Raw genomic sequence first — 23,250 nt, 5'->3', positions numbered from 1 at the left:
CTCTGCAGCAGCTGACAAAACAGCTAACGTGGATGGTAATACGAAAGGAAGTCCTCATATAGATAACAGGACAGGTAGTCCTCGCCTCACGGTAAACTGGAATTTCTGTCCTAAGTCATGGTGATTGTAAATTGAGTTACCCTCATGACGAACCCAATTTTATGAACTTTTTTGCGGCAGTTGTTAAGTGAATATCACAATTGTTAAGCAAGTCAGTGCATTCCTATGGGCACTTTTTACCAGAAATAGGGCAAAAAAGCCAGTTTCTGGCAAAAAAAGGGCATCATAAATCATAAGTCACAGAATGCTGCAACCAGCCATAAAGAGCCAGCTGCCAATCACCCAAAATGCGGTCATGTGACCATGGGGAAGTGCTACTCTTGGAATTCTGGAACCAAGTCGTACGTATGGTCATTAAGCAAGGACTATCCATACTACATCTCCTCTCTATGCAGCAAAGAGGCAGAATACAGACTTTAGCACCAAAGGACAAAGTGAAACATACATGAAGGTGAAACAGTTAAAACAGCTAAAAAACTGTTAAACAGTTTAAAATAATAATGCTGTATGTTGCCATGATTCACATTAATAATCAGTGAAACACAAAATAGGCTATGGTGAATGTTTTTAAAGTTTAGCGAGAACTTTGGTAAGTTGCCACAAGAGTATTTCAAGATAGTTGTGCATATCCTCTGCTAAGCTTTGGGAAGAAGGCCAACCAGAAGCCAGAGAGTAAGATAAGGCCCTCATATGGTAACATTGCCCTACATAACAAACCTTCAGATGACTCCCCAAGACTGCAAGAAAAAAAGTGAGCCCCTCCAATACCCCAAATTGCTTTTCTAGGAAGAGCAGGTACATATAGTAGAAGATCTTGAGGACATTAGATCAAGGTTACAAACAGCATTTTCAGCTGCTAATTCATTAAACATCATTTTACTTTTACATGAGGGGGATATTTTCCCTGGGCTAAACGAGCCAGTCTCTGTACCTGAATCACCATCAAGAATATTTTTAATATGTGAGGTGCTCCCACTCAATAGCAGGACGTGCTCTAATATTAACCTAGTTGTAGGAGAATTTACCCTGCCGCCAGAGGCCATAACCATGGAGTCCCTGGAGAAAGAATTGTCTTCATGGCCTACCCTTCAAGAAAGCTCTAGTCCCAACACTAAGGAGGAAAGGTAAACTTCAGTTTACGAGATTGCTCTAGCATCTCAAAATAATACACTCCTAGTAGAAACACAATCCATTCTTCACTTATTAGCATGATCCTTCCCTTGAGATACCATCTAGATCAGGGGTGTCAAACTCAATTTCATTGAGGGCCGCATCAGCATTGCAGTTGCCCTCGGGGGGGTCGGGGTGTGTGTGGCCAGGGTGGGCGTGGCCAGCTCTACATTGTTTGCGTCAAGGGTGCCTGTGGGGGCCTGGGCAGGACTGGGACAGATCTGAGGGTCTCTGGCAGAAGGGGGTGGGAGGACAAGCGCCAAGGCATGGTCCATTTCTTCATTCCTCACAAAGCATGACTCTTCCCCAGCATGCACCCAGGGGGCAGGGCCAACATGGCGGGGGCTGGTTCCTTGCTGTTTCTAGATGTCCTTGTGGAGCTAAGACTGAATACGTTTCAGCATAGATGGCCACCACAAAATTGTACATTGGCTCCCGGCCGGCCTGGGCCAGAGCCAAGACAGCAGAGGCCGTTCCCTCACTGTTTCCAGGATGGCTTCGTGGGCCACATGAAACCACTTCGCGGGCCGCATCCGGCCCGTGGGCCTTGTGTTTGACATGTCTGATCTAGATCCTCATTTTAATTAAAAAGCCTTCAGGTAGGGCTATTTAACAGGTGTGGGAACAACTTGTACACTATCAGGAAATGTTAAGCTTTTTATCCAAATGCAGGGATAAACATAGGAGCCATCTGAATTAGGTCAGCAGTTTGTATCTGGGCCATCTTGTGATTTGAATTCTCTTTTTCTCGAGAAGACACAAGATAGAAGGATAATAGACATATCTATTTCCTCCTTGTAGATCAATGGTCAACAACCAATTTGTTCTGCTGCAATTTGAAGAAATGTGTAGAGTTCATCTTGTATTTAATCCCACCACAATAAGAAACATTGTGAAGGTGGAAAACTGATATGATACCTATATATGTAATTGTGAGTTATTGAGAAGGACATTATTGATCCCAAACAAGCAGACTTCCAGGTGGATAGATCAACAATTTGATCACTGCCTGGGGTTATAATTCCTTGCTGAAAAGTACATCCAATAATCACATTCAAAGTTATAAGCAAAGTTTGTTTACTTTCAAACAGCATTTGGCTCAATCTCAAGAAGCACACAAGGGCAGTTTTGAGTAACTTGATAGATGCCTCCTCCTTTTAATACATAAGCAATGTGAGAAGATGAGTTACACTCCAGTAAATTCTATCCCTCCCTCAACATCCATGCCCTAAAATTAGCAGAAAGAAAAATTCAATTATGTGGATGATGCAGCAATAATTGAAAACTTTGAGATCCTTTTGCAAAAGTGAACATCTGATCATAAATTGAGAGGGGTGGAACATTAAAATGTTTTCCCACAAATGAAGACACAAATGGATACTTAATAAGTATACAATCCAACAAGTTAATCAATATTAGTTCTGGGGGTGGTTTTCCACAGCAATAGAAAAGTAAAAGGCTCAAATTATCCATGCTGCTCTGAAAACCCAGGGGAATGCCACTATTTGGTCCACCTTTACATTTTACAACATATGAACAGATTCTATTAGCTTTCCTTAGAGCCATAATGGGTATTCCCAAGTGCCCGTCCAGGGTAATTGCCAAGTGTTGAAATTCGGATCTACTCCAGAATACTAACAGTTTGGATCAATGTCACTTTAATTCCAAATGGGCTACTGATGGATATTGATGGATAAATACATAAATTTCTAGGAATTTCACTTTTCCTAAGGATGGCAGGTCCAGACCCATGTCAGACTTTCATCATTTCAGCTTTTAGATGGTTCTCGGTTCAGGAGGGTGACAGTTGCTCATCTTGCAGAAGGGGGTGTTACAATATAGAGGAATAGCTTGGCCCCTTTTTTTGAAAGTGAATGCGCTATTTGAGTTATCTACTCTTTTTTTATCTCATGCTAAAGCATTCGGTTGATGCCATTTTAGCAAATAAAATTAACCAGGCTGAGCTCATGGTTTGTACCCCAGCACCTCTATGTTTGTTCACTTCAATTTTCACTTGATTTCATCTCATTGCAGGTACCTGATCAAATTCCTTGCAAACTTAACTGAGTACCAAGATGCAAACAAAATGACACCAAGCAACATAGCCATTGTGCTGGGGCCAAATCTCCTCTGGCCTCAGACAGAAGGGTAAGAGGTTGAAACCTAGGGCTTTGCTGTTTTAAAATGCTACGTATTGTAACCTAAGCATGTGAACTCTGGGACAATATTTTATTTGCTGTCCTTTGCCGATATTGATTTTAATAGGAATACTTTGATCAGATGGCTGTATCTTAATGGTTTCATACGCCTAAAAGTGTTTTTAGAAAATGGAACATGGCACAAGGCAAGGAGTGCTGTAGAAGCAGGATACAAAGCAGGCTAATTTGAAATTAGAAGCAGGAGATCTTCAGGTTTTTCCAGGTGCTCAAGAGAATCACTATCCTCATGACTTTGTCTTTGTGGATCTCTTCATTCATTTCAGAAACATCACAGAGATGATGGCAACAGTCTCTCTACAGATAGTTGCAATTATTGAACCCCTTATCCAGCATGCTGATTGGTTCTTTCCGGGAGGTAGGACACTTTTCTTCCTTCTACTCTTTTTGGATGCCTCTATCAAGCAGAGTCAAACTACACCAGAGCTAGTAGTGAGAGTTAGATATTAATTCTGTTGCTTATGCAGTTCTTTCTCAATTACTACCTACTGTTCTTCCCTACATGACTAGTACCTCTCTAACAATTAGTCAGGCCACAGTGTCTAAGGCTGTAATTTGAAAATAAGAATTGTGATACCAGCTGTTGATAATGTGGTTTTATGCCTTCTCTTTATATTTACTTTGTGAAAAATACTTTCACCTAATAAGTCCCATAAGAATTTGCTAGTTTGCCTTCTCATATGTGGTGGTGTGTGTATGTGTGTGTGTGAGACGCTTTCCTACTGGGATGAGGTTCTTCTCTGAGATGGAAGCTAGTCCATGGTAGGCCTTTGTTTGCAACATATGCAGTGCATGACTATTTTGCTGTCTCTCCAAATTAGACATTGAATTCAACTTGACTGGGAACTATGGAAGCCCTGTGCATGTGAACCACAATGCAAACTACAATTCTATGCCATCACCCGATATGGACCACGCCGACCACAAGCACTCAGATCAGACCCGACGACCACTCAGTGTGGCCACGGACAACATGATGCTTGAGTTCTACAAGAAGGATGGGTAGGGGCTCTTTTGCTTTGTTGTGAAAAGAGTATGGGGATAATCTGGGATGCAAGCTAGAAGTGTTGGCTATGTTGGCTCGGAGTCCTACTTCCTAGGTGAAACAATGGCTATGTTTTAAGGAGTACAGATGCCTCATCACCTTGTCATAACATCTCACCCTGCTCTTAAGTGCCTCTCCCATCCCCAAGCATGAGACTTATGGCCTGTTGAAAAGAAATATGCTACTTTTCCTGCCTGCCTGCCTGCCTAACTGCCTGAGTAGTCCTCTGCTAATGGTATTTGTTCTATTGGACAAGTTAGGTGAGAAAGGTTAGTTTCTGAAGTTGGCAGAAGCCAGGGCAGTGATCTATGAGGCCAAGGATTATGTGCCAGTTATGCTTATTCTGACATATCAGAACGTCATCCTGAGTTAGCCAACTTTTCCAGAGGAAAGTTGTGCTATCTATGAACTATGAATTAAATTAATTATGTATCTGATCACAATCTTATCCTCTATTCTAGTAGAGGATTAAGGGAAGTTGTGCTAGGAGATTTCCATGATTGACAGTCTATCATCATCAACTCCCTTTCTGCTGTTACCATCAAGATTAATTAGGAGTAAAAGACTAGTACAGGCATTGATGAAGAAATAAGCCTAGTCATCGTGATACTTATAAGATCCTGATTTCACCATCCCCTTGCAGTGTGACAATTTAGCCCAGGATGCTTAATTTTTATCATGTGTTTCCTACTGCCATAAGAAATGCAAGAATAGATGTCTTTGGCCTGAGCTTCTGTGCCCTGGGTTCAGAGATTATACTATGATTTGGTTCTGCCAGTTCATGATAGCATAAACTTACTTATCATGTTTTAATCATGTTTTAGCTTGGCATGTGAACCCACCATAGTGCGGGGGGAGGGGGGCAGTTCTGCTGACTTATGCTATTCAGGTTTGTTAGTAGGAGTGGAAAGGTTTTCTAGCTTCCCTGTGCAGCAACTATCCAGTTTAACCTATGGATGTTGTTGAACCTTCATTGTCTAATAATGACATGCATTTGTCACCTGACTATCTGCACAAAGACCAACAAATACTGGCAGACATTTCCACATTCTAGGAGATAGGCGCCTGGCTTTCACTCTTAAAATGAATTATTACCTTTATTTGTTGCCTTATTAGGTGGCAGCACCTGGATGACTTTGTCTGGACTCAGAAGCTAAGCAGTGGCCTTTGCTGCTACTGTTACTGCTACTACTGATAGTTAACAGCTACATTAAGTGACATCCAGCAAATGCCAAGACTGTAGGCAAGGCTGAGAAATTTAAAAAAAATATCAGAAGGAGGTAATGACAAGCCACTTTAATCCTACTACAAGAGTAGAGCTCAGCTTGAATAAAGTAGTCATATCATATCATACCATACCAAAGTAACAAAAAACACAGGCAAAGGTGATCTTAACCTAAAAGCTCTTTGAAAAAGTTTTGAATTTTTAAAATAATTTTCTAAAACTACCATCCCACTGATATCTCTAAAATATGGAATAACAAAGAGCCCCTTCCTATATAATCTAACAGGCTGAGCTCAATCTGAAGAAATCCTGTAGGTAATTGAAATTGATCTCCTAACTCTGTGGATCTCCAGTATGACCTCTGTTTGGAGAAACTAGACTCTCTAATTTGAAGTAAATCTGTGTTGCTTAGCCCTCAAAATGCTTTGCCAAGTCACTAAGTAGGCCGTTCAGCACGATGTTTCTTGAGCAGCCTACTAACTACCCAGGAATCCTGTTAAGTGATTCACTGAGATTGTGGAAAGTAAACCCAACATTAACCCTCTTCACTGCCACAACCTCTTACACTTAATAGCAGCTACTGTCCTTCACCTAGATAGGATCACATTCACTGTCAGATTTGTGCCACCAGCGCACTAGTTATATATTAGCTCTCATTACCGTGAGAAACTTTGTCAGACAGGATGCTCAGGAGTGACTCTGTGAGCAGCCTTCCACATCTTGCCATTTGAGAGCTGGACCTGAGCCTTAATAACATTTTCTGTGACTTAAGTTGATTTTGAGGAATCATCAAGAGATGAATTTGTTATCTGCATGTTACCAATTACATATGCACATCACATTGAATAATAAAATAGTAAAGTAGCAAGCATGGATAGCTAATGTCCCACATATGAGCTCTTCCCATCATTAACCAAAAATGTACAGGCCAGTTTATCATCAACAAACTAATCTACCCCAAGTCTTGGACACATTCTTTGGCCTGCAGTGGCTAAAAGAAACATCAAACTTTTATGAAAAGTGAATAGGTTTGGATAGTACATAATCTGTTTCCTAATATAGATTCCCTAAAGCAGAGACTGGGAACTTTACTTTTTTAATGAAGAGTCACAAATCTGAGGGAAATCCTTTGAGAACCAGAGACAAAGTTAGGAGGAATTGATATCCTTTGAAGGACATGGCACTCTCTTTCTGTGCTCTCCCCTCTCCATGCCAGGCTACATACAGATGCAGCAGGTCAAAATTTGTGACAATCAGACAAACCTCAGAGTCTTGTAAGATTGTATTTGGGACAACTGTGAAATTTGCATTAAACAGTTGAGGATCGTCATGTATTGTTCTTATGCTGCTTCTAGTTATTGGATGTTGTTGTTATTTATTAAGCCAAGGTTTCAGTACATAAAACTAGTCAGGCACGGGCAGAAATACAAATATATGTTTTTAAGTTTGTCATGACAGACTTCCTTGTCACAGAACTATATTCTAACCATATGGGAGAAGTATGGGAGAAATTATGTTCAAAGCATTTCCCAGATGCACCAAGGGGATTGTGATGGGAGGAGCCCAAACAAGAAGAAATAAAGAGAGTACAAATTAGCCTGGGAGAGACGATAGGCTGATTCTTAAAGCTTTCCATGTGAGCTGATAGCTTTCAGTTCCCAGTATTGTCCTGCCAAGAACAAAATCCAACTCCCTTGATCCAGAGAGAGGAACCATATAGGAATTGTGATACATTCCCATTTCATTCATGTATTCATCCATTCTGTAGTTCCTCTGGTTTCCTATCCTCATAAGATCCTTGCAATCTGCTTCTTTCTGCCTCTCCAAATCATCTGTTAACATTCTGAGGGGGAATTGGTGGGGGAAGAGGGCTCATTGTTTTCCCAGAATCCTTCCATTTTCTCTGGTTCTTCTTTCCATTAAACACCCTGCGGTTCCTCTGTAGTAATACCCTGAAGCTGGAGGGACTTGATTACTGGGCTTTTCTCAAGTTGTCCTCTTACCCTCACTGGCTCCCCCTCCTCTCTTCCCCCCAATAAATAGCCATGCTGGTGCAGGAGGAGAGCCATTTGGGCCTTAGTTTGTGTTACACTAATGTCTGTGTGTTTCTGTCCATGCAGCCTTAGGAAAATCCAAAGGTACAGTATTTTCTGGGTAGCTCTTGGACCGTTCCTCCCCCTCCCCCCAGTATTTAAACCCAGCCTGTTCAGAGCACCCAGGGCCTTGGCAGGCAAAGCCCTCTTTTGCCTGACTGAGAGTCATGGCAAGGCAGCACAAAAGCCAGCTTCTCTTTTTCCCTGCAGTTGGAATGGAGCAAGTGTTTGGACATACAGAGCTACTTCATGTGGAGGCAAAGGCTCCATAAGATCATAAATAGAGAGCTTTCACATTCCTGCTGCCTAGGATATGTAAAGTGGTGATGGGGACTGAATCCAGGGCCTTCACGCCTGCAGAGCATGTGTTCCAGTCACTGAGCCTTGGCCCTTCACACTTTCCTGCAATGCCATTAATTCCCACTGCAAAAGACATCTTCCTTCCACTTTGGAATGTACAGGCAGCTGTACTAGCTGCACATTATAAAAATAAAAATGTTTCCCCTAAATTTACTTTTGGGGGGTCACAATTTTATTCTCAGGGTTGCGGCTTCTCTTCATTCACAGGCTCCTTGCTGTTCCTCTGGAAAACCCTCTCTAGCTGTAAAACCTCGTTATCCTTAAAAGATCATTGCTTTTGAAGTTTCTCTTGCAAGTGATTGCAAGGGTTTCCCTGCATTTTTAACCTAACCAAGCAATGCCCTAGGAAAAACACACACACACACACACACAAAAAAGTGGCATAACGTTTCTTGGCTTAAAGAATATTTATTTACAGTACATGGCCAAACTGCCCCTTTCTCTCTAATCAAGAGATTGGGGGTAGCCAAAACCAGGACGTTTTGAGGCCTCGGAAGGGAGTTTCATAGAAAGGCATGCCTTTTTAATGTTTTCTTTAACACAGAAGGACCACTTAGTGGAATTTCAAAGCAATGGGTTTCTCTCTGGCTAAATGATGTCTGCATTCCATGTTTTCAACTCATCCTGTCTGTATACAGCACCGCACGGGAAAGGGAGTCTGTTCAGGATTACAGACCTAGATGCACCCAGATGGGTTCCTCTTCTTTCTACTGCAGTGTGTGTGTGTGTGTGCGCGTGCGCGCATGCGTATATGTGTTTTATACTTTACTGCTTTCAAGATGGTAAGGGTGTATCTCTGTGTTCCCCCCCACTAGCATGGGCGTCCGGGTGATGGACACCTCTTGGGTGGCTCGCAGAGGCCCCTCCATAGTTCGTAAGGCATCCTCCACCCCTCCTGCCATGCAGCCCCCTGCTCCGCCTTGTGAACTTGCTGCTACTCCTCAGTCACCAATTCCTGAGCAATCTCTTGACATTTCAGCTACTCCCTCCCTTACTCCAACTAGCTTCGGGTTCCCACCAGGGGTTGAGCGAGCAAGGTAAGTACTGGAAGCAACACCGATTGCTACCACTGCGTTCTGTGGTCCATGAACACATCTGCCACTCCCATGCCTGCGTTGATATTCTTTTGTTATGCTTCAGCTTTCACTTTGTATGTGAGCAGATGGGGGTGAGGGGAGGAAAGAGAGAGAGAGAGAGAATTCAGGCACAAAGTAACAGTACTTTTGTGGCATGAGAGCAAAAAAATCTTAATTCTCCAAAGAGAGTAGATGGCAAGGGCAATTGGCACCAATCATGTAAAACAGAACAGTTTTCTTCTATACTTTCTCTCTCAAATTTATGGGCAATTACAGGGATTCGACAGACCCTATTATTTCCTTCTCCACCTTCTGGGGAAGAAGGAATAACCTATTGGTTAGTACATTAATATCATATTATAATATCATATAATATTCATTTTTTTATGCTTTACTACTAATCCTTTGGGATTCCATCATGTTATTCCCTTGATCAAATAATATTTAGGTCCTCTGTTACCCTTGAACAATTCAAAGACTTTCTGTGAACTTCAGTGTACTCTTTTCAGTGCAGGACAGCAGAGCAAAATTAAACCAGATGAAATGCCATTTTAATGCTATCCTCCACTTCCTTTCTTTTTTTTTAATTCTATCTCTGGATGTTAAATCAGTAGGTTAAAGTACAAGGGTGTTTTTTTTGTGGTATAGGATCAGTTTTGTAGCAAGAATGTCACGAGGAACATGTTATATTTGCCATTGCGATATATTGAGAGAGTAGAATTTTCTGTCAGAATCATGCATGTGATTCTGGACTACATTTCTGTCACAGATTAGTTCCTTACCTGAAAGTGTGGAATTAAACTTTAATGTCCTGCATGTCACTATGGACATCAGAAACAGTGATTGGGGAGCACATTGGGATGAACACAAGCTACCTTTAGAAAAAATAGTGATGAAACACTGAAACAGGCAGCCTCAAATCGCAGGAAGAATCTTGCATGAAATTTGAATTGAACTTGATAAGTAAAATTTCGGCATATGGGGGAAAGGGGGCACCTTTATCATTCCATTTGATCTCCATTTTCTGTTTAGTTTTTTTCCCCAGTTGCCCTCAGTTTGCAGTTGCATTTTTGCAAGGCTTGTTCTTTTTAATAAGGCATCATTTTTAACACTTTGATCCCTTTGCCCAATCTGATTTTTGTTCTTAATAATAATAATAATAGTAAAGTTGGAAGGGACCTTGAAGGTCATCTAGTCCAACCCCCTGCTCAGGCAGGAAACCCTATACCATTTCGGACAAATGGCTGTCCAGTCTCTTCTTTAAAACTTCCAGTGTTGGAGCTTATGCAATCACATGAGATTAAATTCTCATGGCCATGTGCTATCCTGTTCCCCATCACTCTTTTGCTCTTACAGCATCTGCGACTTACTTTGGCCTTTTTACTAATAACAGATTCAATATACCAATTTTAATGTCTGAAGAAAATTAACCAATAGTTCAGTCCTAGGCTGCATTAAAAGAGGGATAGAATCAAGATCACATGAAGTGTTAATAGCACTTTATAATGCCTTGGTAAGACTGCACTTGGAATATTGCATCCAGTTTTTGTTGCCACAATATAAAAAAGGATGTTGAGACTCTTGAAAGAGTGCAGAAAAGAGCAACAAAGATGATTAGCGGACTGGAGGATTAAACATACGAAGAATGGATGCAGGAATTGAGTATGTCTAGTTTAATGAAAAGAAGGACTAGGAGGTGACATGATTGCAGTGTTCCAATATCTCAGGGGCTGCCACAAAGAAGAGGGAGTCAAGTTATTCTCCAAAGCGCCTGAGGGCAGGACAAGAAGCAACGGATGGAAACTAATCAAGGAGAGAAGCAACCTAGAACTAAGGAGAAACTTCCTGACGGTTAGAACAATTAACCAGTGGAACAACCTGCCTCCAGAAGTTATGGATGCTCCAATACTGGAGGTTTTAAAGAAGAGATTGGACAACCACTTGTCTGAAATGGTATAGGATTTCCTGCTTAAGAAGAGGTTAAACTAGAACAGCGGTCTTCAACCTTTCCAGCTTTGCGGACTGGCAGGGAGGGAGAAGGGATGGTTCTGTGTGAACAGTGGGTGAGCATGCATGTGCACAGCTCCATTTGCACAAGTGGCATGCATACATACGTGCTGCTTGCACAAATGGAGCTGAACGTGCATGCATTGTCCATCCACTGCGTGCAGGAAATGGAGCTGCGTGCATACACATGCTCCCCCACCACTTCTGCAGCCCAGTTCTAAACGGGCCATGGTCCGGTAGGGGACCGCAGCCCGGGTATTGGATATCTCTGGACTAGAAGATCTCCAAGTTCCCTTCCAACTCATCCTGTTATTCTGTTATTCATGAGGCATGATTTATATCCCACAGCATATTTGTTTTAATGCATGAAAATAAATGTTTTCCAACTTGGATTAATATCTCCAGTTTATCTCATATTAGTTGTGGTCAGTTCCCTCTGCTTATTCTTTTTGATAGTTAGGAACTCTTAACAAAAAGACCTACAGTTATTATGCTAACCAAGACAGGGAGGAACAGTTCTCTTCCTTCTGAGAGATCATTGGGACAAAGGGATCTCCACCCAGTTTTTAGGCATACAGTATTGCTGACTTTTGACCCAATGTAATGAAACAACACTGCCCCAATAGGTCATATAACAAAATCTGTCGTAGCAGATTCCCTTTTGGTTCTTCTGGAAATAGAGGGCACATCAATAAATCCATTTAGAAGTGTGTAGGTGCACTCTTGGTGCTCTTGTGGGTCTTGGGCAGGTCAAGTGTTTTGTACCTCCAGAGTGTGAGCATTTGTAGAAACCTCATGACTTCATAATTGCAATTCCCACTAAAACTGCTCTGGGCTGCCTTGTGGGCACTTTATTTTCTAACTCTGGAATGCTAGTGTCACCATAATCTTTGGCTGTAATTGGTACCCTTAGAATGAGTGGAGACAGCTTCAAGAGATTAAAATCAAGAAAAGGACTTTTCCTGTCTGCATTCAACAACACTGTTGCTGATTTGCAGGGAAAGAAATTAGAGGGGTCATAGTTCCAACTTTTGACTTAATGACATGCAGCTTCGTTATAATTCATTCCACACTTTCTTTGCTTCCCTGGTACAAAGTGTCAAGTCTCCCTCACCTGCAAACGTACACCTACATTATGTAAATCTTACTACTTGCTTACCTTTGCATTTTAGTATGCTGGCCGCTGAAGTCTTTATGTTTTCTTCTGTAGTTTTCCTGACCTCAGTTTGTTTGTTTTGCCAATATTCTATTTCTGGTTTTAATTTCACAGTCATAATTTCACAGCATATTTTATTCTTCTGCACCACTTTCTTATGCCTTGATTGATTTGTCTGTTGGAATTTAATCAGCTGGTTCAAATCACAACCTGCCAGTTTCCAAGTAAATAAAATTTGAATTGGAGACAGATGTGCATTTTCTTGAATTTTCCCCAGAAAAAAAAGCCTCTGGGATGTATGTTAAAGTATGAATCTTTCACATCTGATACACAAAGGACAATTCCTTATAAAATGCCATCACCACCAATTTCCACTTAAGCCTTTTAGGGTTTTTTTTTCTGTTTGCAGTACACATTCAGGCATTTGTATATTAGGCTTCATAAAGAAATCATTTTGTTTTCCTTTCTTCTTAAGGAAGACACATTTTGTAGTTCTCTCACTACTATTGCAAAACAGTAAAGGCAATGTAATTTTATGGTCAATACATAGATCTTCCAGCAGGCATTCTCTCTCTCTCTCCCTCTCTCCCTCTCCCTCTCTCTCCTTCCCTCTTTCTTTCTTTCTTTCTTTTTTTTCTTTCTTTCTTTCTTTCTTTCTTTCTTTTTTCTTTCTTTCTTTCTTTCTTTCTTTCTTCTTTCTTCATATATACCACCCAGCTCCGAAGACATTGATATATTACAGAAATACATTACAGAAACTAATATATTAATACTAAAAGAATGACTATGTCCTGGAAAGAGAGTTAAAAAGTATCTCAAATCAAATTGCCCTTCCCTTCTTCTGACAGATTAAAGCCATGCAGGGCATCTGCAAACTTAGGGTGTTTGCTCTACCCGAATGTTTAGAAACAGGTACTGCCTTGGGATCACGTGTGGCAAGGGGAAAAACTGTGCTGGCCGCCTCTTGGTTTCCAGTGCATGTCATAACATTTGCAAGCAGAAGCAAAAAACAGGGGAACATCTGGACTTTGCCAGCCCCCTTGACTCTTGGTTGCTTTTCTGCCACCCTCATGCTTTGGGGCTGTGATTGGAACTCCAGTTTAGTGCTTCCTTGTACAAATGCTCTCTGCTCTTTTTTTTTTCCTTTTTGTTTTTTGTTGTTTTGTTTTGGACCTTTGCAGCACGGATGGTGTGTCGTCTAATTGGTCGGATTCCTGTTACATCTATCCATCCCCCGAAGACGACAAGTCTCCCTTGTACCCCCACTGCTCTTCCTTCTACCCCTACCCCCCCAGGACCAGCCCATGCACTAGGCTTGAGCCTCCCTTGCCGCCATACCATTGGGCAGGGAACAACCCAACACTTCCTCCCCCTTGTTCTTCCTCCTGTTTTTCTTCCTCCTCCTTTCAGCCATTTGACATTAATTTCCTACATCTCCCTAAGCAGATTTCCCTCACAGAACTGCATGGTCCTGAGACTAACCTTTCCTTTGTCACCACAAAAACCGCTTTCACCTTATCCAAACCTAATCCTCCTGGCACTCTTCCGTATAGCTCCAGCATGTCAGTTTCTTCCCCCTGGGTCAGCTGCACCTGTGCCAGAGACAGAGGAGCCGGGCTAACTAGGTAAATAATTGTTTATTTGACACTGACAGGGCATGGTGGACTCTGGAAGGGTGACCGCCACCTGCTAGCCCTTTGGGATTCCAGAGAACGGAGCTTAGACCCCCAGCTGTCCTGAGGAAAACAGAAAAGGCATTTCTTTGGAATGCTGGCAGTCTCCTCACTGTTCAAGAGCAATTTAGTTGCTTTGGTCGATGTACGATAGAGGAGACCCCTCATTGATACAAACTCTAAATGGCAGTTCAAAAAACTGGTTTAGTGGTTTGTCTTCTTTCTCTATAGAACTTGAGAAAAGTTCTGCAAGGAGACTAGAGATCTTCCAGGAGAATTCTCATCATCTTCCCAAAATAATAGTTTCTAAGAATTTGTAGAGAAACCTCAATAGCAATCCCATTCTTTCTTTGGAGTGTGACAAAATCCTTTATTCAATGTGATTGTGAGCTGGGCCATAGGCAACAGTGCCAAAGCAACAGATTCTTTGGAACTAACCTGCCCATTGCCATATGGCAATGGCATATATGAGACACACCAAGCAACAAAAAGCAGTTTGGGGGTCCTTCCACTAGGTTTCCAGTTACTGGATTTTGTGTCTACCAGCCTCAGTCTCACTGAGGTAAATTGTTGCTCACTATTGGTGCCTTGGATATTGGGACACATTGGCTAGCCCTAACCAATGAGTGGCTCATGGGTATTTTTATGTCACCTACAGTTGAAGGAATTAAGAGTGGTATATGAGGGACAGATTTGGATGATGGATATGCTCCTTAGTCCAAGACACACAAAAATATTTTAATTGGTAAACCACTCCTTCCTCTCCCCATCTTAAGGACAGACTGAATGCCAAAATAAGCTCAAAACAGCTTCCCTCCATTTTTGTTTTGTCTCATTGCTGTGTACAGAATGATTGAGAGGGCTGTGGCTTCATTCATGCTCTCGTCATGCTTAAACTGCTTTGAAGGTGGATGTGGAAGATTGTCTGGTCCTTTAGGCATGTGTTTGGGAGTAAGACATAAATATGCTTTGCTTTGCAAATATCACTGGATTATCTTAGCAGAGAGCACCCTGGGACTCTGCCAGGAGGAGTAAGGGATCTGAGATGTGTGCACAGAGACTCATAATTTACTACTTCTTCATCTTTTATTTTGTTTTTAGCACTCTGAAAACTAAGGAACTCTCTCTAGTGTCTGGGCAGAAAGGGAGCCCGGCTTGCAGCCACACAACACCAGGTGGTGGGACTGCACAACAGCCCCCAGCTGCACCGCAGCTATCCACAGAACAAAGTCCACACACACTGAGGAAAGGTATGCATTTTATATTTGATATCAAATTTATCTGGAAGATAGAGAACTACTGAAAGCAAAAGTATGCTCCATTATCCACTAATATCTGACATACTTTTTCAAGAGCTTCACTGTTACTCTGCCAAGTACTAATCTGTGTGCTTGACAGGTGCCCAATTCCTGTATAGCCAACTATAAACTTTGAGTGATATGCCAAGAGGTGCATGTCCCAAATAGGAAGGGAGTAGAGTGAAAACTAAATTTGATTAAATGCGATTACCTTGCAATTTAATGAATTAAATAGTATTAATATAATTGTCCCAAATATTAATCCTTTAGTATCGATTTTAGTGGTGGATTTGGGAAGCTTCAAGTTGTCCATATGGGTACTAAGCTCCCTCACATATGGAGGCTACTAAATTCAAGAGATCTTGGAAGTAGAATTTGATTTAAGTATAAAAGACCTCAGTCCAAGGTTACCTACCCCCTATTTTTTTCAGTCCCTGTTTCTCTTCATTAGTTTCAAGGTATCCGGTGCATAGATCAGAGCAGAAGTCAAGTGCAAGGGAATAATCAAACAGTTTGCAAAATACTCCATTTTTTAAAAGGTCCTTTAAAAATCAGCACTTTAGATTTATCCTCCTTTTTTAACACATGTTGTTGAAATAAGATCAGGAATTTGGTTAACTCATATTTTGATAGTAACTAAAAATAATAATTAGTTCTCTTGAACATACAGTAGGTGGAAGATTGTGAAGAGGGGATTCTTCTTCCCAAACAAAGGAACGATGTATTCCACGGGAATTAATAACAAATAGTTTTAACTAGCATTCATAGTTACATTTATGTATAATATTCAACATGCTTTCTGGTTATTATCAAATTTCCAAAAATCCCTATACCAGCAAAGGAACTGGTTAAAACTGAGAACTGGTTAAAACAAGAAGGCAGCAAACAAACTGCAAAGCATGTAGTAGCTAGAATTTGGGGTTACATGATTAGGAGGGAGACTGTAAAGAATAACCTATGTCCAGGAAACTATTCTCATCAAACTATTCTCCAAAGCACCAGAGGGCAGGACAAGAAACAATGGTTGGAAACTGACCAAAGAGAGAAGCAACCTGGAATTTAGGAGAAACTTCCTAACAGGACAATTTACCAGTGAAACAGCTTGCCTTCAGAAATCGTGGGCGCTCCATCACTGGAGGTTTTTAAGAAGAGGCTAGACAGTCACTTGTCTGAAATGGTATAGGTTCTCTTGCTTGAGCAGGGGGCTGGACTAGAAGACCTCCAAGGTCCCTTCCAGCTCTATTCTATTCTAGGATACCTCCTTTGAAATATGTGGTTCTATTGGCCCATCAACATCAGGATTTTTTTCGTGGATAAACCATTAGGGCCACTTTACATTAGTCTTGTTTCAAATTCATCTGCTAACTATGGTTAGGACTTGGCTGCTGTATTCAGAAACCGATAGTAAGAAGCTCAGCTGAGTTCCAATGAACAGTGATCCTCATTTCTCTCCGTCTTTCTCTCTCTCTTTCTCTCATTATCTGCAGTTTCAAAGAAGCTGACCCCACTCCCTGCCAAGGGTCCTTATGGCCAGTCTGGTGGTATGTCTGATCCATCGACAGGGCAGCCATCTCCGGCCAGCCTTTCTCCCACTCCACCCAGCACTCCATCGCCCTATGGACTGAGTTACCCACCAGGCTACTCCTTGAGTTCAGGCCCTCTTTCCCCAGCGGCAGCTCCTTCCCTGTCTTCTCCTCCTTCCCTAACAAGCACTTTAACCAAATCTCGGCCCGCCCCCAAGCCACGACAGAGGCCTACACTGCCACCTCCACAGCCTCCCACATCCAGTGCATCTGGCTCCAGTCCACAGTCCACAGAGCACACCCTCCTAGACGACATCTCTCCCGGAGAGAGCATGTCCACAGGTAACCAGAGAGTGAAAGTGGGACATCGGCTTGTGGTTTGGGAAATAGCTGGGATCACTAGCAGAGATCAGTGCAGGGAAGAGCTTGTGCAGGTTCTGGTTTTTTCTTCCTTTTGCGTACAGAAGGCAGAGCTAGCGATGGGACACTGCAAAAGGAGTACAAAGATGGGAGCAGCTGAAGTGAAGCAGAGATCTATATGGGCCCCTGTAATCACTGTGAAGACTGAGGTTGCGTTTTGCTGGGCTGCTATCCTTTATTTGTCTGGTTTTCCCATAGCCTTGATTTCAAAATCGAGAAGACTCATTTTACTTAACCTTGTTTTAGTTTAAATGAACTAAAGGAAAGAAAGAAGTCTATTCTTATAGGTAGGCATGTTTTACAAAATACTACTCAATCAGAAAGTCCGAAGCAAGTATTGTATACAGAACAAACGGGCAAAGTGTAAGGAATCTATCACTGTGATGAGGGAAAGAGGGATACTTTCTGGCACCATGACCTAGGGAGCTGCTTTTTAATGATGACCTCAAGGGATATCTTAGGGTATTTCCAGACCCAAAGGCAAGTGCCACTGATTCTTGCTTTCCCCAGAGATGATATATTCCAGCATGCACCGCTGCCTTCAGCAAATTGCTGCATAGTAGCATTATATTCCTACAGGTTTTACTGTAGGCACTATGATAATAGTACACCCCTGGATGTGCCATGTTGCATTCATTTATGGTGCAGATTTCTCTTGGGCATAGCTTTGCCAAGCAGAGTAAGTCCTGTTCCAGGGTTGGCTGTGAGCTTCTCAGTTTTTAATATTTTTTTCCACCTTCTGAACATCTCAAGGAACATGGCCAGGGTTTAATGTGGTTTGGGATGAGTTAAACAGTGACATCATGCTTCAAACTTACAAGGTTAGGCTGCTAAATGTTGACAATTTGACCCAGAAGTGCTTTGGTGGCAGAAGGCAAGTGGCCTATTTGACCACATTCTTCCTGTCCACTCCACTCCAGAGCCATTGATTCATAAGCGCCCATCTCTCTCTTTAGTATGTTTTGTAAACAGTAAATAATCCAGCTGTTTTGACAGCAGGGTGAACACCACCCCTTTCATTAGAAGAGATTACTTGGCTTGGCTTGCACTATAAACTGAAATGCTTAATAGAAAACATCCTATTTAGAACAGGTTTCTGCAACCTCACAGGTTTTCCAGAAGCTGGACTCCTTCCTAAACATGCACGTTTCAGATAGAATTATAAACAGAACGGATCCACTATTTTCATGTCTCATGCTTGGATGAGCTCTAGTTTCTTTTCAACTGGGCTGCAGTTTCTGCTCTTGGCGGTGGGGATGGGGGGCGGGTAGATGTAGGCTTTTTAGGCACAAATACTTCCAGCTGACAAGCCAAGGGAATTGGCAAAAAGATGGGAGATATAGTTTTTAAACCTCTGTAAGGAGTTTTTATCTCTATTTTATTATATTTGGGGGCGGGGAACTGGCTGGTTCATGGTAAGCTGAAGTCTTGAGCCAACCATTCGTTCTAAAGATATGAATATTAGAAACTGGAATGGTATGAATATTAGGCAGTAATCAGAGAAGGCAGCAGCTCCCATCATGCCAGCTCCTAAGGACTAAATGCCCGGGCTTCAGATGGATCTCTATTTCATCCAATGAAAGGACAATGAGAAGAGATCAGGTCTCACCAGCTTCCTATTCAGGGATGGGTAGATAGGTGTATTGCTGTTGTTTAGACTTTCCGTTGTGTTTTACTTTTGTCTTGTTGCTGCTGTTTCTCTTCTGTTCCTATTTCCCAATCCTATTATTGTGTCCTTGCAGCTGTTTGAAACACGTGGTGCAATATTGGATAGGTGTGAGGGGACTGCTTGGGGTAAGCTGGAGTCCCACCATCTTCCCTGAACCTTTGCCCTTCTGCTACTGCCACCTACTGGCCCTGCCCTGCCCTGCGACTATGCCTCGTCTCAGTCACCTATCACCATCTCACTGGCCTTGCATGGGGCCTGCTGATCCAGGACAGCATGGCTGCTCAAGCCTGAACCCCGTTCCAAGCTTCCTGATAATGCTATTATTATTAGTAAACTTGGAGGGTGCTTCTCTAAATCACTGGCCTTCACGCGCGTCAGCCTTTTGGTACACAAACAGTTAAATCCATCCAACTAATTCTTTTCCAAGCCACAGGGTTCACTCGCTCCTAACCTTGCTGGTCCTTTCTTGCCAATGTTAACTCTCTCCCTCTGCCATTCCATGTGTTCTTTCCAAAGGGATGTCATGATATTACCATTTAACTAATACTAGTGGCACTCACTGTTATGGATGAAGCCAAAAGAACCACATCTGGGGCACTTCAAGCACACAGGAAGGTTAAGATAAGGTGTGTAGCCAATTCACATAGACCAGTGTTTCTCAACCTTGACAATTTTAAGGCATGTGGACTTCAACTCCCAGAATTCCACAGCCAGCAATGCTGGCTGTGGAATTCTGGGATTTGAAGTCCACATGCCTTAAAATTGTCAAGGTTGAGAAACACTGACATAGACGATGGGATCTTCTCTCATCGTCCAAGAAGAGCAGTCTTTGCAGTGGAATGCTCTCATCAGGGCACCAAAGTTTTGTGAATCATTCCTTTTTAAGAAGTGTGTTTCCCCTGAATATTTGGGAGTAACTTTCTTATTTCTTCAACTTTGGATGTATTCATGTGTAAATTGCACTGTGAGGGGTTCATTTGCTTAAATTATAAGTTTCCTATACCGCTCACAGACTCTTGATAGATGCAAGTTCCCATCTTTCTCACTTACATTCAGTGATGATTACAAAGATATGAAAAGATGTTCATTATTTAAATAGCGTAGGATATGATATCTCTCACTAAATAAGGAGTGAGGACAATCTGCATTCTGGCTGTAAGAAATTATGGGACAGAGCAAATGAAAAACTGGACTTAACATAAATATATTGTGACAGTGCTTGGCGTGTATTTGCCTATGGATTACTGGTTGCAAAATTACTACAGCGTGGTGTAGAACACAAGGCTAAGTTAGGACAGGTCATTCAGAGTAATGCTGACAGTGAACATTTGGCCATCAAGCATGGTGCTGTGTGGTTCCGCCCCATGGTTCCAAACTGGGCAACTGTTTTGGAAATTTGCAGTGAGAACTGCAGGTTTCAAAGCAATCTGGGCAACTGTGAACATGTTTTATTTCCCTTCAAATCTCACACTGGCTGGGAAATTCTGGGAGTTGAAGTCCATACAGCTTAAGAGTTGTCAAGGTTGAGAAACACTGCCCTAGATATGTCTATGGAAATTCTATGTCATCCGGGTCATAGTTAACCCAAAGATGCTTTTTCGAATCAAAGAAAACCAAGAAAGTCCAGTTGCCTCATGAAAAAGCACCTTTGGGACTACCCAAGATAGAAAAGGACTATTCCTCTTGCAATAGATGTCCATCATTTCTTTGCCTATCTCTCCCAGTTCTTTTAATGACTTTTGAAGTCTTTTCATACAATTTGAAAAGCCCTTTTTTTTAAAGTTGAAGAATTAGATGGTTCTGAACAGATTTTCATACACAGATTGACTGGTTTCCCTTTGGTATCCCAAATATCCCCAAAGTCCTGATTGTTTGGAAAGTGTGAATGAACAGAATGCTCCATGATATCTTGTGGTCCTGTGAGCATTTTGTTGAGTTTTGGAAATACCTTGTGATTTTCAGGGGACATTACTTGTTCAGAACAATCTGCATGCTGTCATTTGTCTGTAATTAAGTAAATTTATCCTACCCTACCCCATATCATGTATTCTCCTAATCTTCCATAAGGGAGAGTTTGTCTAACAGTGTCTAATCACTTCTGACCCTACTTTGAATTTCTTTTATGAATCAAACAATATGATTTGAGAAAGAACTCATGTGGGGTATGCTGTGAACCTGGTTATGTTTAGAGTTGAAATTCACATATATTCATTCCCTCTTGTATGTGTGCGCCTTTCTTACTCTTTTCAGGCCATGCTTTGACAGTGAGCAACTCTTCCCCTTTGTAAGTCACACTGTGATATTGCTGAAGAGCTGTTTTGAACGTCTCACACAAAATTGTTGTATAGAAGGCTTCCTACTGCCTTCTATCATACTGACAATTCTTCGGTGATGTTACAACTTAGGGGAGACCTTCACAAGTTGAGTTCTTTACCTGAAGATAGCATCAGGAAGGAGATGAAGTCCTCCATGTGAATTGGAGCCTGATCTCATAAGTTCCAGCTCACGTGGAAGTGTGAATGCATAAAGAAAGGTTTCCCATATGAGTGATATCACCAGAAAAGGGCTTTTGTCATCCAATAGCTCTTGTCTCCTTCAAAGTTTATAGTGGCCACCAGGGAGCAGCATGTAGTGTAGAGAATTGAATCACTTATTCACTTTTTCAGCAGTAGACCTAGGCCAGAATTTAGGAAGTATTAACCTCTCCGCTTTTCAGAATTTCCTCTAGCACTTCGGATTAAGCCATTTCCCCATGCCCGCCCCCCCCAAAAACCTGCCAAATTATTTGTTACTCATAAGGCATTGATAGTAAAGTACAGGAATTCCTTAATAGCGAATTTACCCATTTTCCCTTATGAACCAAAGTCCCCATCACTTTGGTTGATGACTGGAATATTTACTGTTGAGCAAAGGAGAAGGGAAAAACAGAGATTTCAAATTCTGAGTAAAAAGATTATTGTAGAATTGGCTCCTTTACAAGAGGAGCTTTGTTTTAAGCAGAGCTGTGATAGGAGCAAAGGAAACATTTTATCATGTTGAAGTGATCAAAAAAGCAGCTGTATAAGAAGCCTTTGCTTCACAAGAGGTTTTAGGACAGGTGATCACCCTGATATTATTGGCCCAGCATTTGACTACCAGGCTGCATTCAAAGGATCCTATGAGATTAAGAAGCATAAGACTTACCACAGACTCACTTAGCAAGGAATGCTTCCAGGGAAGGCACAACTCTAAAGAATAAAAGGAACAGGTATAAACAAAGATTATATTATGACATCCCTTTCTCTGGCATTAGCAGGCTCTAAGAACTATATTCATTGCTCTGTTCAGTTAAAGCTTCTACATTATCAGATTAACTCAACTGTATAGATGGGGTGGGCAGAAAAGGCTTGGAACAGGATGGTAATTTGTCTCCCTTTTTGTCTGTGCCTGGTTACAGATCTGGCCCATCTTGATATCCCTTCCATCCATGTAGAGGTTGATGCCACACTTCACTTGGATCCCTCGGGTCAAGTCCAGAGACATCCGGTACCAGGAAAAATCAGCTCAGAGGAGGATTCAGAAAGCACCGCCCTATGACATGAAGATCCCTCTTACTTCTCTAGAGTGCTTTCTTGTACATATCGGTGCCCCACATGAACATTGCTGGAGGAGGCATATCCAGAGACCTTGTCAAGGGATGTCTCTTCTGGAGTTTCACTTGCCAGCCACTTGTGCAAGACTGACAGCCCTCTGGGCCTGGTGCTAAGCCTGTCTCTGTGGCAAAGGGCATTGCTGGTGCAATTTCCATTTAATTATTTTTTCTCTCTCCTGTTTGTTTAGCCTTATCCAAATTTTGCCTTTTTGATGTGGTGCCTATTTATCTCCTTTATAAGCTTTTGGACCCTTATCTTAAAAAAAAAAATTAATCTGCCCTATCTGGACATTCATTTCATTCCGGTCTTCAACAAAAAACAAAGAGGTGAGAGGGGCAGACTGTCTCCCTGAGTGAATGACGTGGAGGGCTGTTGCCACCATCTCTTCTTTCTGCTGTTGCTCCTGCTGCCCCTCCCCTTTCCAGCAGCTAAGTCTCCATTCATCCAGTTCAAGCTGCTTTGTCCTTGCAGATCAACCAAGGGACATCTTTCCGTTTCTCCTGAAAGCCCTTTTGTTTGGTTTTCTGGAATCTTCAGAGCTCCTGTTGTTTTCATCCCTTTCCCGTGACACTTTCGCTGGTACCTGGGCCTATTTTTCATTCCATTCCTTCCTTCTTTGAACTTCCT

At 41.9% G+C, this 23,250-nt stretch overlaps 1 protein-coding gene across 1 annotated transcript in view; it reads left to right on the top strand.

Annotated features, from left to right (window-relative positions):
* Window positions 1–22,705, top strand: part of ARHGAP44 (Rho GTPase activating protein 44) — a 130,599-nt gene extending 107,894 nt beyond the window's left edge. Inside the window, exons 20-27 of the mRNA XM_029284005.1 lie at window positions 3,265–3,378; window positions 3,713–3,804; window positions 4,268–4,448; window positions 7,837–7,854; window positions 8,985–9,206; window positions 15,183–15,331; window positions 16,867–17,244; window positions 22,428–22,705. Coding sequence (XP_029139838.1) covers window positions 3,265–3,378; window positions 3,713–3,804; window positions 4,268–4,448; window positions 7,837–7,854; window positions 8,985–9,206; window positions 15,183–15,331; window positions 16,867–17,244; window positions 22,428–22,567 — 1,294 coding nt within the window. The 3' untranslated portion in view covers window positions 22,568–22,705. The remainder of the gene's footprint in view (window positions 1–3,264; window positions 3,379–3,712; window positions 3,805–4,267; window positions 4,449–7,836; window positions 7,855–8,984; window positions 9,207–15,182; window positions 15,332–16,866; window positions 17,245–22,427) is intronic.
* Window positions 22,706–23,250: the final 545 nt, after the last annotated feature.

Source organism: Protobothrops mucrosquamatus, unplaced genomic scaffold (assembly GCF_001527695.2).
Source record: "Protobothrops mucrosquamatus isolate PMUCROS unplaced genomic scaffold, P.Mucros_1.0 scaffold325, whole genome shotgun sequence".
Lineage (NCBI taxonomy): Eukaryota > Metazoa > Chordata > Lepidosauria > Squamata > Viperidae > Protobothrops > Protobothrops mucrosquamatus.
This window is presented reverse-complemented; position numbering and strand designations above follow the sequence as displayed.